At 35.9% G+C, this 15,880-nt stretch overlaps 3 protein-coding genes across 6 annotated transcripts; all 3 read right to left on the minus strand.

The window, feature by feature from the left end:
- Positions 1-71: 71 nt before the first annotated feature.
- Positions 72-5,666, minus strand: LOC108473614 (plasma membrane ATPase 4). Of its 2 annotated transcripts, XM_017775284.2 has the most exons (16): positions 5,164-5,666; positions 4,669-4,788; positions 4,338-4,574; positions 3,481-4,242; positions 3,265-3,387; positions 3,074-3,178; positions 2,842-2,986; positions 2,589-2,753; positions 2,101-2,339; positions 1,968-2,000; positions 1,793-1,874; positions 1,540-1,700; positions 1,273-1,446; positions 856-1,038; positions 517-698; positions 72-402 (listed from the first exon to the last, which is right to left on the minus strand). In XM_017775284.2, the coding sequence occupies exons 1-16, from the start codon at positions 5,218-5,220 to the stop codon at positions 306-308; spliced, it is 2,865 nt and encodes a 954-aa protein (XP_017630773.1). In that variant the 5' UTR covers positions 5,221-5,666; the 3' UTR covers positions 72-305. The 2 variants fall into 2 exon arrangements, with proteins under 2 accessions (XP_017630773.1, XP_017630772.1); XM_017775283.2 differs by having other exon boundaries at positions 1,273-1,700; positions 5,164-5,507.
- Positions 5,667-10,275: 4,609 nt separating this feature from the next.
- LOC108470380 (COP9 signalosome complex subunit 5a-like) lies at positions 10,276-12,744 on the minus strand. Of its 2 annotated transcripts, none has more exons than XM_017771660.2 (6): positions 12,018-12,744; positions 11,314-11,595; positions 11,081-11,228; positions 10,887-10,960; positions 10,705-10,782; positions 10,276-10,609 (listed from the first exon to the last, which is right to left on the minus strand). In XM_017771660.2, the coding sequence occupies exons 1-6, from the start codon at positions 12,396-12,398 to the stop codon at positions 10,520-10,522; spliced, it is 1,053 nt and encodes a 350-aa protein (XP_017627149.1). In that variant the 5' UTR covers positions 12,399-12,744; the 3' UTR covers positions 10,276-10,519. The 2 variants fall into 2 exon arrangements, with proteins under 2 accessions (XP_017627149.1, XP_017627147.1); XM_017771658.2 differs by having other exon boundaries at positions 10,705-10,788; positions 12,018-12,572.
- Positions 12,703-15,854, minus strand: LOC128279277 (uncharacterized). 2 transcript variants are annotated; one of them, XM_053028528.1, is made up of 6 exons: positions 15,195-15,854; positions 14,965-15,001; positions 14,117-14,198; positions 13,916-14,004; positions 13,532-13,616; positions 12,703-13,440 (listed from the first exon to the last, which is right to left on the minus strand). In XM_053028528.1, exons 2-6 carry the CDS (start codon positions 14,996-14,998, stop codon positions 13,092-13,094), a joined length of 639 nt encoding a protein of 212 aa, XP_052884488.1. In that variant the 5' UTR covers positions 14,999-15,001; positions 15,195-15,854; the 3' UTR covers positions 12,703-13,091. The 2 variants fall into 2 exon arrangements, with proteins under 2 accessions (XP_052884488.1, XP_052884489.1); XM_053028529.1 differs by lacking the exon at positions 15,195-15,854 and having other exon boundaries at positions 14,117-14,582; positions 14,965-14,992.
- Between the last annotated feature and the right edge of the window lie 26 nt (positions 15,855-15,880).

The following is a 15,880-nucleotide window of genomic DNA, read 5'->3' on the forward strand; positions in this document are numbered from 1 at the left end:
CAGGAAGAAAGGAAAATAAAAATGAAGAAAAGTGTGGACTTGGGAGGAAGAAGCGGGTAAGCAGGCGGCTGTTATGAAAGCTGGTGTTATTATTATGCTGTTAAAAAAGAAAAAAGAGGAATTCCCTCAGTTGCATAAAGAAAAGAGAGAATAACAATGGAACATAATAATGGTTCCAACATTTATGAAAAAGGAAAATGACCCTAAATCCTGACTATCTACTACTACCGCTCCTATATTAATTGAAGTAATAATATCTTCGATCTCCTTTGCTCCTCATAATAATAAATAAATACTATAAAATTTTAAACCGTATAGTGCTGCTGAATCGTATCGATATCAAGTCCCTTCAGCTTAACAACTGATTCAACATGCCCCTTCAGTGTATTCAGCTCCCTCAGCCTACACATATGCCATTAAATAAATATCATTTCCTAATCATTAGAAGGAAAAGAAATGCGGTAATGATAAAGAAAATTGCATTTCATTATATTATTTATGCATGCGATCGCTCACCTTGCAACCTCAGCCCTGCGCTTGGCCTGCTCTGCAATCTCTGAAAGTTCTCTGTAACTACTCTTTTCATTGAAAAGATTTGAGGTTTCAGGTGGTTGAAGGCCATGCAGAGTTCTCTGCGCCGCTGCCCATTGTGCTTCTCTTTCCTCTTTCCCATAATCTTTCTTTGTAGTGAAGGCAGTCTGTTATTGGAACAACAAAAAAGGCAGAATAAATTCATGACCAAAACAATAGAAAAGACTAAAAGAAAAAGGTCTTTCATATTGGAATTGCAAAAAAAAAAAAAAAGAAAAAAAAAAAGAAAGAAGAAGAAGAAGCAAAAAAGAATGAATCGAATACCTTGTTCTCCAAAAGGTTATCCCAAGCCTTGCCGCTAAGAACGTATCGGATTGCAAATTTGATAAGATCAAGAGGGATATATGTCACCACACTGTAAAGCCAGATTACACCGGCCCATCCCCACCCCATTCCTTTAATCCTTGCAAAACCCCAATTTGCATAGACAGCTATCAAAGTGGCAACCTGCCAACAAAATACATGTGACCGCTAAGCTTTCATTTTTCATGTTCTAATAATAGGCAGGCAAGGAACTTATCCTTTTCTTATTGGTAATATAGGACTTAATTTAAGAGAGTTAGCTGAATTTCTGAACTTCTTCATTTATTAATACGATGCTGATGCTGAAGCTAATAATGTTAATACAACAATTGCAGCTTTTTATGAAGAAAATATAAAAGATTAGTCAAAATTTCTTACCAGCTGAGCAATAACAAAAGCAGTGAGTAGAAGAAGTCCAGGACGTTCAACATAGGACCAGCTGCGAGACCGTGTAACAAAAATGAGGGCCTGACTCACTATGCTAACTTGAAGGTATAAAGCTGCCATCATTTCTTCAGGACTATCCGCTAGTGATCTAACATTAAACATATTCTGAAATGTAGGAAAAGGGAGCTTAGCAAAACGCAACCCACCAAATTTAGAGAAAAAAGAATGGGACGTAACCATAGCCACAGCTGTTCTTACCGGGAAGAAATCGGTGTCTTTCATTACCCAGAAGAATACCACAGTCATTAGTGCCAAGTAACCTCCAAGCACAATGCCAGTCGAGAAAATCTCCTTCAGTTTCCAGCTGTCTGGCTGGGGAGACGGTTTTACTCTGTCCTTGGAAATTGTCATGATTGTACCTATTGATGTGATGATGAATTAAATCAGATTAATAAAGCACAATAAGGCATATAATATTTGATGTAATAGTCAAATAGAAGTAGCATCTCACCATCGTTTAGGATGGCAATAATTAAAACCATGAAGGGTGCAAAGTCAAACTTCCATATCAAGGCGATAAACATGAAGCCAAACTGCCAAAATGAAAATATGATTAAAATTTAATAATCCATTTGACTATATAGAATTATTGGTGCTCAAGTCTCGAAAGCTCTTTATATACTTACCACAATACGAATGGTGATTGAAACTGCATAGATCTATAAAGTTGAAAAGAACGGAGCAAAGTTTAGAAACACTTTCACTGTTGGAATAAGGACCTTAAAAATGGAAACAAAAGTAAGCTACGATAGGACTAACCGTGTAGTTTTTCATCCTTTGGAAAATAGCCCTGCTGGTCAGCACTGCACTGATAATGACACTTAGCCCAGGTTCAGTAAGTACAATGTCTGAAGCACTTCGAGCGGCATCTGTAGCATCGGCAACAGCAATTCCAATGTCTGCCTTCTTTAAAGCGGGGGCATCATTGACACCATCTCCAGTCATGCCACAAATATGTTTCCTCTCCTGGAGCCTCTTTACAATTTCATATTTGTGTTCTGTCATTGACATAAAAAGGAATTGTTAGGGGGAAAAAGAAAAAGAGTAGAGTAGAGGACCCCATAGCAAAGAAAGTTATTACACTGTGAAAAACAACCTAAAAATATCTAAGGTGCTGGGAATGTGCATGATAACTCTTTTTTTTTTTTGTTCATTTACGAACATATCATATCATCTTAATTATCAGCAAGTTCTTGTTTTTCAGAATATCACATACTTTGGAATACTTTGTACAACTAAAAACGCACCTGGAAATACTCCTGCAAATCCATCAGCCTTCTCGATCAATTCATCTACAGGGAGAGAAGCAATGGAAGCATCCTTGTCTTGGCCCAGCAAGGAAGATGAAGGATACATGTTTGTTCCCATTCCAAGCCTCCTACCAGTTTCTTTGGCAATTGCAAGCTGATCCCCTGAGTAGAATTAGAAATTTTCAATACAAAATTGACACGAAACTATAGACAATTTACAATATTAAAATAACATTTAAACAACCCTTACCAGTAATCATCTTAACATTCACCCCAAGGTTTAGAGCTCTTCTGATGGTTTCTGCACTATCATGCCTTGGAGGATCAAACAGTGGCAACAAACCAATAAGCTGCCATGGTGCCCCAGGGCCGTCTTTTGATTTCTCAGGTACATCCTACAATAATAGATATTAAACAATATTATTTTACCCCAATTTACTTTGTCTAATCAACATGAAGCAAGCAAAGTTTAATTTGCTTACCTGTCTTGCAACAGCCAAAGATCGAAGTCCACGTTCAGCGAACTTATCAATAACTGCATGGACCTTTTTCTTGACATCTTCTTTGCAATTGCAAAGAGTTATGATCTAATTCAGAAATTAAAAAAAAAAAAAAGCATGTATATTAGAAGTTACTTTCAAATTTGATTTAAGCATGAGGAGAGTAATATTACCTGCTCTGGTGCTCCTTTGCTAGCACGATGCCAGTTTCCAGCAGCATCAATGTAGGTTAGAGCTGTTCTCTTGTCTACAGGGTTGAATGGTAAGAAGTGAATCTCTTGAATACCAGCTCGTGCCTGCCCAATCACAATCAGCGTCCAAAATGACTAATGAATTCTTGGACCCAATACTAAACTATAACAGAAGAAAGACCTGGAAGAAAAAAATACCTCCTTTGGATCTGCAAGCATTCCCACAATGGCAGCATCGATAGCATCCTGATTTTCAGTCCTTGAAGCCCTTGCTGCATAAAGGATAACATGCTCTTTTTCGACTCCCTTTGCAAACACTTCAATTAGGTTTCTATCGACAGTAAGTTTGTTTAAAGTCAGAGTCCCAGTCTTATCACTGCATAGAACATCCATGCCTGCCATTTCCTCAATGGCTGTCATTCTCTTTGTGATAGCTCCTTGTTGAGAAAGCCTATGGGAACCAATAGCCATAGTGACAGATAACACAGTGGGCATAGCAATTGGGATTCCACCGATCAAGAGAACTAGTAAATTGTCAATTCCATCCCTATACTTGCGGTGCTGTATTGGGTACATGACTATTATCTCAATGATTATTCCAACAGCAATGGAGCATATGCAGAAATTACCAATGGCAGTAAGCACTTTCTGGAAATGCCCAACTTGATTAGTGCTGTCCACTAGGTGGGCAGCTTTACCAAAGAAGGTGTGAACCCCAGTAGCAATAACGACTGCTTCTATTTCACCTTGTTTACACGTTGAGCCAGAAAACACTTCATCTGATGGATTCTTTGTGACAGGAAGAGACTCTCCAGTGAGAGCAGATTGATCTATCTTCAAAGGATCACCCTCAAGAAGACGAGCGTCGGCTGGAACTATGTCTCCCAATTTGATAGTGATGATGTCCCCTGGAACCAGAATTGCTGCATCTTGCTCACTCCATCGACCATCTCTAAGAACCTACATTACGGTATAACAACGACACCCTGAAGGCAATGATTAAAATAGAAAAAAGACTATATATACTGTTGAGTTGCTGAATGTTTCATTTTCACCTTAGTTTTTGGAGCAAGATTAGCCATGAGAGCAGCTGCAGCGTTACCAGCATTATTTTCTTCTATAAAACTTATGGTGGAGTTGATCAGCAGCAAGGCAATGATCCCAACGAAGTCTTGCCAGTCAGGAGGCCTTCCATCACCATTTGCCAAGGCAATTGCCATTAGAGCAGCAGCTTCCATGACCCATGACAAAGGGTTCCACATAAAACCCAAAAACTTGAGAAATTTGCTCTCCTGTTTGTAGAGTATCACACCATATCATACAACAATATACAAGCTGAAATTTTACAAACTCAAACGTAAGAGGCCAGTGGTTTATGGTATGGACCTTTTTCTCTTCTAGTTTGTTTGGTCCAAAAACTTGAAGGCGATTGGTGCCTTCCTCGGAAGTCAATCCTCCTCTTGTACATTTCAGCTGCTCGAAAACTTCCTCAATGGGAATCCGTTCCTGTAAGCAATTATTACTATTTTAGCCAACTTAGACGGAAGAAGATGAAATTGTTACCAGAGAGAGAATAGGGATGTGACCAGTGCACGCGGTGAAATATGATGATATGACGAGAAATATGATACAGTTAAGTAAACAGAGCCTGTCGCTTATAATTTGTTTGGTATGCACGAAAAGCTCGGAAAATCATTGTTTGAATGAATCGTCCATAGTTTTTTTAAAAATAACTATCGAAATTCAATTCCAAAAACGGAAAACACTACAAAAGCAAATGATTCTTAATATATATAAACAAACACAAAGCAATACGTATAGACTTGCATGCATCAAATTAATATTGATTGATGTAATTAAACGATGAGAGAGAGAACATACCAGATCGACGGACTCGTTTTTGATCTCCTCAAGGCTGATGCCTTTGTCGTTACCCATCTTCCAAGCTTAGTTGGAGAGAAGGCAAAGAAGGAACAAAGCTTTTAGAGTTGTATAAAGTTAAGCAAATACAAAACGAAAGGCCGAAACGCTTAAATACTCATTTTCAAACCAAAAGGATAAAAAAAGAAAAAGAAAAAGAAGCACTAATAAAAAAAAGTCCAGTGAGAAGACATGTTTTTCCTTAAGAACGTAAATCAATGGCAGTGTAGTCTGTTTCTACGTTTATATGCGTTTTATATACGTGAAATGGCGGAGGAGCCTTAGTCGCTGCCCTCGATTTATAGTAACAAAACAAGGAGCGGAGCAGAACGACATTTTGTGAATGGGACCCGCTTGGTCTGGTTCTTCTTGACCCACCACGCCCACGCGCTTCTTCTTTCAGTTGACTTCACACTACCTGTGTAATTACTATTAGTACGGTTATTATCCAGCACAGGTGTGATAATGAAGATTTTTTAATGTTAACACTAATCATATAAATATATATCTTGAATCAGTAAAATCCAAACACAATTAAATATAAGACGTTGGAACAAGTATAATTAAATTATTACAAAATAAATAGATTAAAGATTATTTCATATTTGTATTTGAAATTTTAATTATTTAAATAAATACTAAGAATATATATTAAATTAATGTTTGAGATTTTTAATAAAAAAATGAAATTCTAATATGTTATATTTTTAAAACTAAATTTACATCAACTAAATTTAATTAAACATTTCACTAATGATATAAAATATAATTATATTGTTGGTCACATTTATTAATTTTAGTAGCACATAAATAATTGAAACAACCTGATTTATTGGTAGAGTATTTATTTGTTTCAAAATTATTTTTATATAAAAGATAAATGATTGATTGAAATTATGATGTAATACATCCAAATAATTATTCAACTAAACTCTTTTGTCATGAATTTATCTTTATTTATTTGTTAGGTTCTGTTTTCAAATATTTTCATAAATGATTTATTTTAAATCATGTATTTTAGCTTTTTTTTTTATACTAATTTTATTATAGTTCTTTATCATTTCTATTCTTTTTGATACAATGCCTAGAACTATCTATAGTCCTTCCCCAACCCTTAAATAAGAGAATAATGTGTTTCAGCGCACTCGAACCCACATCTTCTTACACTGACAACAATATCGATGCTAATCGAATTAAGATTTAATCAACAGATTATTTTCTTTTCGTTATTAGGAAAGTAGGGATGACGATTTAACCAAAATAAAAATATGTTTATTATCTTTTTTGGGGGAGAAAACAGATAAGAGAGGCGCGTGCTATTGATATGAGGGTAGAAGTAGAGTGAAGTGAAGTGAAGTGATGAGTATCCGTGGAACGGAATTAAATAGGATATTTTCCTCATTATCAAAACTTCTATTTTTTCATGATCTATGTCAGTTCTCTCCTGCTTTTAGGAAAAAACTTACAATTTGTGGTGACTCATGACTTACTAGTTTCAAATTGATATTTTATTATTTATTTTGTAACATGTCTTTATAGATTTTTGTTAAGTAATTTTTAGTTATATATATAAGAGTTAATATTTGGCACATTAACTATGATTTTTATTTTACAAACAATTTTAAAAATTAACATGTGTCTTTTTTTAAAATATTTAATTTTTATAAATATTTTATTACACTTATCAACCCCTGACCCTACTTAGTTTAAAAATAATATACCAAATATTTTCTCTACATATAAATTATTTAATATTATAAAATAGTAAATATAAATGTTATATGTATTAAACATGTTTTATTTATTATATTTATTAAATACATTGTATTCAAATAAGATTTTAATCAGAATATAATTTCATCAAATCAAAATAAAATCTGGATTGAGAAATTCAAATCAACCATATTATTAATTAAATTTGTTCTTCATGCAACAAAATTCTCCTTCCTTTAGGCAGAAACATTTGCATTTTTTTAATTGCACATGTTTTCTTTAGGCTCTTAATAACGAAGTGTCATCAATATGACCCACACCGACCTAGTATTTTATGCAAGGTGTGTGTGTAAAAAACCCCCAAAAATATCTCACTTATCAAACCCCAAACGACGGTGTTTTCGTTTTCCTTTTGTTCTTTCGTAATGGTCTTGTCTAGGAATTATGAACTAAGAAATACGAATACTTAGGCTTAGCATGAAAGCAAGTTCCAAGCTTTCAAATAAGATTGCATCATTTCCTTCATTAAGTTTCGACCTAATTATACCCAAAATTGTCATTTTGAAATGGGTTTATATTTAATTTTCAATCTCTCACTATTTAATCAATCCAAATAAGTAAATACAACTTTACAAATCACACATCACAATACCATTCTTTGTTTCCTTAACTCTCTAGGTTTTCCTTCACCACCAAATGCAACTTGTTTTTACACTTTTACATATATATAATTTATATAATACAAATCGTGATATTTACTCATTTTTCACGTTACTAATTCACTTTTTTTTTTTAATGTTAGGAGTGGCGAATAGAGTTAGACCGTGATTTTTCATAATCTTGGGTTGGGCCTCAATTACATTGAATTTTGACCTCAATATTAAGTTAGGTGAGAGACAATGGAACTTGGAAGATATCAAAGGGAAGTTCTATTTTCTCATGTACTTCCCTCTTAGAAAAAGGAATAAATAGGAAACAGACAAGTGTTTGGAAGATCCAGCGATAATAGCAGCAGATGATGGTGTTCATTTCAATAACTAAATTGTTGCTACATATATATGTATGGTATATATATATTTATAGGTCATGGAAATTAAAGCACAAAGTTTATAAACAAAGGGAAAGGCAGGCAGGCGGGCGGGCAGGCAGGCATATGGAATAGATATCTGCCAGAAGAATAATTGCTGAAAAAATATGTGGCTGCCTGCCTTCACCAGGCTGCACAATTTCCAATTTTATTGGCATCGTTTAAAAAGAAAAAGGAAAATTCATGGATACCTTACCCCATTTCGGGTAAAAAGGGTTTGGCTGAGTTGGTTTTTGATGCTCTTTCGATTGAGAAAGAGTTGGAGTAGTGTTTGTGGAGGAAAATAGGACACCTCCCCTAGTAATGTAATGGTATTGTTTCAAGCAGGAAATGATGATAAAAAGAGTAGACAACTAAAAGAGTTTAACCAAGATTTGTGTTGGATTGAGTGGTAAGGTATTGGGTTTGATTTTATTATTAAAATAATTGTCTCTCACTTCGAATTTAATCAGAATCTAATATAACTACAAATAGTGTAAGACTTACAAAAATAACATAATAAACACCAGTTTTAACAAAAATTATCTAGATTGGTTGTCCCACTGAATGTTTGTGGTTTCTCAATAAAAAGTGTTAACTAAGATGTTAGGAGGATTGGAGAAGGGTAACTAAAATAAAATAATAATAGAAAAAAAGCTATACATGTAATGTAGGTGAAGTGTAATCTAGAAAATGCAGTCGAGGAGCAGAGGCCGTGATAATATTTATATAGATACAGTAGTGTGATGAATGGAGATGAGTCACGAGACCTGTCCAAGTTTACATTGTTTTTAATTAATGAAGTTGGTTAAGAGGAGAAGCATGACACAACGTCTTTGAAAAAAAGGGAGAAAAGCCAAAGTGTTTTGAGATCACATGCAGGTGGGCACTGGCAAAATGTTGTCACTCTCACATGTTACCCCCTCTCCTAAATTGCTCTTCATACTATATGACTAGGCATCTTAAGAAAGGGAAAACAAACTGAAATCAAAGAATTTGAGACTAGACTCGTTGTATAAATAAATACATTTTTTGAATAAATATATCTTTCTCTCTCTGTGGTAGTGGAGAAGTAACTCCATGTGAGATCATCACAAGTACTGGCTCAATGTCAAAGGTAAGAACTAAGTAAGCCCCATTTCTCTGTTTTGCGGATAAGAGAGGCATGGAATGGAATGATGTATGGGTTAATTGAGAGTCCACCAAATCTGACTAAAATATTAATAAAATAAAATAAAAAAAGAGGGAAAGGTAGGCAGTGCTGAAAAGCCATTTGTCCGTGAAAACGGGTGTTTGAGATATACAGGGACTGATGGTGATGACTGATGACGAGTCGCCTCATCTCAATATGTAAGAGAGGAATGGAAGGCTTCAGTTTGGCCTCCATACCATAGAATCATAATGATTGTAATATGGGACTGAGAAACCTGTAAAAGAAAAAGAGGTTCACAAGGGTTGGGTTGTGCTTCCTTCCCTATTCCTTTGCATGTGAAAAGCACTACTACTTCCCCCACTGCTTGGAGTTGGATAGAGACGCTACCTGTCCTTTTCTTCAAGGATTTGCTCAGTTATTTGTTCTTAACTGGATGCTGCTGCTACCGCCTTTGATTTCTTTCCCACTGCTACATCACCTTCATTTTCTCTTGCTTTTATTTTCATGTCATCCCATCCATCCATATATTGTATCGTCTATCTACTTTGATTGAGCAAAAGAAAAAAGGGCTACTTAGTCCTTTCTCCATTAACTTTTGTATGGCCTACTACCCCAGATATGACCATACTACAACTGTTCACATCGTATTCGTTTTAATCAACACGATGATGATATTAGCCTTCCTTTTTCTTCAATTATTATTATCAATACTAATCATGAAATTAAACAAAAAAATTTATGGTGCAATTCATTAGGCTGTCGAGCCAAGGATGATGTTAATGGCATAGGAGGTAATTACGAAAGCTGCCACAAAACCAATTGGATTTGGACTGGGAATTTTAGTTAAACAAATTCGAAGTAGAGACTGGAGAAAGATATAATGGCAAACTTGGGTTGGGCCCAACTCAACAATAGTTTAGTTATATATTGTAGACTTCAGTTGTTGATTATACAACACAAAGGCATAGTTCACCTGAGTCCAATGGACATTTTTTTTCCTTTTGGTGTTCTTCATTTCACTGCAAGTATTCTCAACTAGGACCCCTTCTAATTTTGTAAAACTGCCAGACAGGAATCAAATTAAGGAAATTTTATCACTCCACTCCATAACCAGCTTACATAGGAAAATTGAAATTAACAATTTTAAAATACTGTGATTTGATTCCATGCAAATATTTCTTCAACAACAATGCATAAACTAAGAATTATGCAAAAAGCTTAGTTCAAAACAAATTAAGACCCCTTCCCAACAGGATAGGCTTACATCAGTAGTGCAAGGAAGGGTACAAAACTATGCAGCCTGGAATCCAATATATATTTCCTTCTTGTAAAAAACTGGTCTCTCACGCTCAAGGTAACCATTTCATCTGGCAGGGATGTTAGAATTAGGTTTCAATCATAGGCTCAGGACCAGACTGATCGTTCTGGGACCTACTCGACTGTCGTACAGAGTTGAAAAGAATGTCTTTGATGACCTAAAAGTATAAAAAGGTTAAAACTAGATGTCATAATCAAGTCATGGATAAACTAAGAATATCTAAGTCCTAAGAATCTGGAAAAGCAAAGTCACCTGTGACATTAAACCATGGACTTGCTCCACAGTTATCTTTGCACTATCTCTAGTAATCTTAGCAAGCTGAGATTCTTCCTGCAACTAATAAGTGGGTATCCACATTGCATTCATTGAAAAAAAGATAAATTATCCTGAAAAACAGCTCGAGCATACAAAATAACAAAAGAAATCATACTGACCTTCTTTCGAGGGGGTCCTAGTGGGCCAATGCGAGAGTGAGCCAATTGGTTCTCTGCTTGCTCCAGCTTTTCAGCTGCAAGATGGAATAATGTGACCAAAATCACAAATACAATTTCACGTGCAAACAAGAAACTATACTATCTATGCAACAACATTTTTTTCCTCCAAACTGAAACAAGAAAAGAAGAGTTACCTAAATCTGAAATTTGTCCTGCAACATAATCTCCATTACCCAAGAGAGGTGAAGAAGAAAGGGTGTTTACCCAGTACTTATTCCATAACAGATCCAGGAGGTGACAATCAAGTGAGGATTTGAAATAAGTGATGTCCAATGCATAATACTGCAGAAAAAATAAACAACAAATTAATAAACAGTGAGAGGACAAGCACTCTCAAAAATTAAGGCTAATTGAATTTCATAATAACCTGTTTACAATGCACACCAAAGTCTTCAATCTTATTCAGAGGAATGGTCTGATATTCAGAGATAGGGTCATCAGGAGGCTTATATCCTTCAGGGTATGTCCTGAAAGCTCCAATCTCAACTTTTCCAGCGGAAACAGTCCTTGTTGGGTCAATTACAACCGCCAGGAAGGGCTCCTGGAACTGCTGGTTAAGCATTTGGGTTGAAACATCAATACCGGACAGCCAGCATCCATACCCGGGATGTGAATGGTACCATCCAACAACATTTTCCAATCGCCCAGCCTACAAAATAAAACAATAAACATTCTTCTTAATAGATGATTTTATAGCCAGCATTACCATGTTTCCTGACACGAGATTAACTAAGAACACACAGCAATTACGTATACAGTGATACAAATACATATAACTGCAAGGATTATAATTGAAAACCATCTAGTTCAACTCAAATTAAATTAACAGTTATTTTCCTTCCAGAATCTAGACGTTGCAACGACTATGAGTAATTAACTCTTCGCAATGAAGGGAAAGGATACTCATAAAAGCACACGCTTATTTTACTTTGTATTTCCGTCTCCGGACATAATTATTAACTCTACCGTTCGTCTTGGCTAGGTTTAAATACTTAAAAGTTGCTGAGACTGATTGAGGGTTTCAATAACACCAGATACAAAGCGAAATCAAAAGGAGATTAAAAGAAAAACCTGCTTGTTGGTCTGGGAGTAATCGACCATATACTCATAGGCATCCGCCTGAGCGTTAACCCTAGTCTCAGTGCCTTCAACAGGCAAAGCAAAGGCGTCCATGACAATGATAGCATCGCCGTCAGTCTTGCCTTGCATCAGCCCCATCACCTCTATGGTACCACCAGATCGGGCGTGGACAACCATCTTAAGAAGAGCGAGCGCAGAGATCTTAACGCGCTTGAAGTAGTGAGGATCATTGGCCCAAGGCTTCTCTTGCTGGAACTTGGCTTGAGCCGCCTCGTCGTAGTAGAATATAGAATCCGATGAAGGGTCAGGTGTCTCGACGGTAAGTATATTGTTTTCTAATTCCCATGTTTTCTGAGCTATGGCAGAATCCATTCTTGTTCTTCAAATTCTCTCTAACTGAAGCACCCCAGGCCTAGGTTTTAATTTTATAGATATCAATTATCAAGCACCGAGAGGAGAAGAGTGGGAAGAGAGGGATGGATTGAAAAAACCATCGCCATTCGCCACCCTCCCCTAGGATTGAGGCCCATTACGAAACTGTTCGGAAGTTATTGGGCTTGGCCTTTAATTCTGGCTCCACAATACTGGTTTGGTGGCTCACTAATTATATAATTTCCTGTTAATTATCCTGCTTCATAAATGTAATGAAATAAAAAAAAAATACCAAGGCATAGAATTTTTGTTGTAATGCATATAAATGTTATAAAAAACTTCAATATGTTTGTTGATTTTATGGTACATGTATAATTAAACAGATGTTTGCACCCACAGAATTAAGATAGAAGTACTTAAATGCATTGCGCATCTGACACCTAAAACTTCAATATGTATGATAAGTAACACGATTTTGATGCAAACAAACTATAAAAATCAATTCCTAAACTGAACTTCTGAAACCTAAATCTCAGCCATCTTAGACAGCTAAAAGACCGGTTGGTTCGAAACCGCATTTGTCAGTCTTCATACAGCTTACAAGTGTTGTCTGTCATGCCATTATCTTTAGCGTCGGCAAGTTTACACAGGTCATTTTACAGTTAGCTAGCTACATACATGCATGATATAGCATCATCTGCCCCGTCCTCTGCCTCTCCTGTTATATCCGCTCACTTTCTTTCCCTGCTGCTGCGGCTTCTTCCCTATACCAGAGTTGCTTTTGCCTGCCAAGCTGCCTTCTGACATTGGCGTATTCTGGTGTTGTGGTGAACCTTCAAACGGCATGCTCCAACTGTGTTGGGAACCAGAGGTGGCAGCATCAGTTTTGTTTACCATTGGCACCTCCATAGATTCCTCACACAATGGCTCACACTTCACCTCTGCCACAACTCTAAATGCATTGTCATGTCCACAACCAACTGCCTTGTCCACCTTGCTGATAGGTGTATGATTTTTCTCTTTATCCACTTCAGAAGACATACTGAAAAGAGGGAAAACTAATTAAACAAAAATTAATCAAAACTATACAAGACTAAACTGTTCAGGTTAAAAGCTAGCAGTAGCTGTATTACTTGGATCTTGAAGGGAATCCGTTGGCAGTACTTATTCCAGCAACTTCATTTAATGTCCAAAAGTTTTTATCTTCTACTTGTGATCCTGCAGATTATGTTTACAAGCAGGCAGTAGGCTCATTAGAAACTAAGAATTAAATAACAGACCATTTCCACCCCTCTCCTTCCTCTAAATGTTGCAAATAAACACCCAAACAATATAAATAGAATCTTTACAGTTGAGACTCCTCCAAGATATTTTATCTTCCGACCACTTTATTTGAACCATGCAAACTAGTAGATTTTACTTTTAGCGAATGTAATGTGAGCCAAGAAGAGTTAAATTAGGTAGTGACACAACTCAGTAAGCATCAAGTGAAAAAACTCAAATAAGCAGTTTCTTACCCTGAAGAGTTCCTTCCTTAGTAGAGCCAAATGGTAGGAATGAACTGTTGGATTCCTTTAAATGATTGGCATCAGGAGCAACAACATCACTGTGAAAAAAATAGATTAAAAGTTACAAGAAAAATGAACAGTGACCAGTTCACGGGTTTTTTTTTTTTTTTTGGGGGGTGGGGTGGTGGGTAACGGGGATTGTAGACCAACCTATGTAATTCAGTCTTCATATCTTCTGTTGATTGAAGTCTCTGTCCCATGTCTAAAGTCACATTTGATCTCAAAAATCTCACTGAGAAACATTTTATGTAGGAAAAGATTTATAAGCGACAACGATTATAAAAGGGAGAGAAAAATTGAATGAAGTGCGGCTGCAATTACCACAATGGAAAATGGAATGTCTTAATCACAAATTCATTAGATTTAGAGAGAATCTGAAGTTCTAAAAAATAAAAATCCTTCTTTTGTTTTGAGCTACTGGGAGATCTTGCAGGAGACCGGAACCTATCAATTTCAACAAATAGGGTACCGCATGCTCTGTTTATCTCCATGAATCATAAATTAATGAATAACAGAATTGCAGTGGCGGTACCCCATATTTTCCTACTTTTATTCATGACCAAAAGCATGAATGCAAATTACTGGAAAATGACCAAGTCAGTACACCTGCAAAAACCTACTAATCAAATCACCGCCCACAACTTTTTCATGAGAAAAAATAAATTTGACTAGATAAGTTATATTTTAGGTGAAAGTTAGAAACTTGTAATGCCTGGATAGAGTACAATTTTGAGTCTACTGATACCTTTTAATCTTTATCTATCTGTAGTATAATCCTAACCGAAAACTTTTAAATGAACAGGATACGCATTTCTCTGGATGCTAAAAAGTAGGTTCAAGTCCAACCTACATCCTGAATTATTTAATTTCCTTATAACATGCTGTTACACAACTATAGTTACGGTTGTAACTGTCTTTCCTAGAGTTAATAAAATAATGGTCATAATGCAGTATAAGTTGATAAGAGACAATAAATAAAAGACGGGCTGCAAGAGTACCTTTTTTCACCTCAATGCCTTGAATTGCTGGCATAAACTTTGCAAGAAAAAGAATAATAATATCAAACACCATACAACTTGATTAATAAAATGAATCATCAACAAATTACTCCATAAAAACAATGGAAAGATTTTGTTTATAATCTAAGGGCATAAATATCGGCATAACTGTACAATTAAAGATGTTTTGACAAGCTCCATGTAAGCTTCATCTTCCACTATTAACATACCTGGTTTTGTTCACAACCAAAAATAGCTGGTCTTGGTAAAGCATCATTATGAAATGCATCTTGTACAAGTTGTGAAGCTGAAAGGACAAAGGAGGAGAGCTAATGTCTTTGATTTTCATCACCTAGAAACTGAACAGACTAGCTGAATTTTGAAAATCAGGAAACACTAGCTGATACAAAAACTGCACCTGGTTTTGCAGCCAAGTCTATAGGTGCATCTACTGGCCTTTTAGAGCTCTGTGACTTATCTTTCTCAGCAGGTCCAAAGTTATTGGAAACTATAGAATCAGGACCACTTTTATGCTCCAATGGAAATGAAGACCAATCAAATTTTGAGGATGTTAGAGTCCTCAGCATTTCTTCTGTTGCTTTAGATCTCACTTTTCGTATTTCATCTTGGATGTTCCATGAGCCAGTGGCAGGAGAATCTCTTTTCCGCTGCAATCATGTTAAATATATAAGAAGCAAATTAAATCATAACCAAGGGAAAAAAGGAACTGCACATACAATCACTCTTACACCCACAGCACATGTACATTATTCAAACAGAAGCATAAGCACATGCATCTTTTATTATCCAGTAAACCAAGTTTCAATAGCCTCAGGTTAGAGAAACCTGTATTTTTTTTTTTTTATTTTATAGAAGAAGAAGACCATCAGTGGCCTTAGGATCTATTAGTCCACAT

This window comes from Gossypium arboreum, chromosome 5 (genome assembly GCF_025698485.1).
Source record: "Gossypium arboreum isolate Shixiya-1 chromosome 5, ASM2569848v2, whole genome shotgun sequence".
NCBI lineage: Eukaryota > Viridiplantae > Streptophyta > Magnoliopsida > Malvales > Malvaceae > Gossypium > Gossypium arboreum.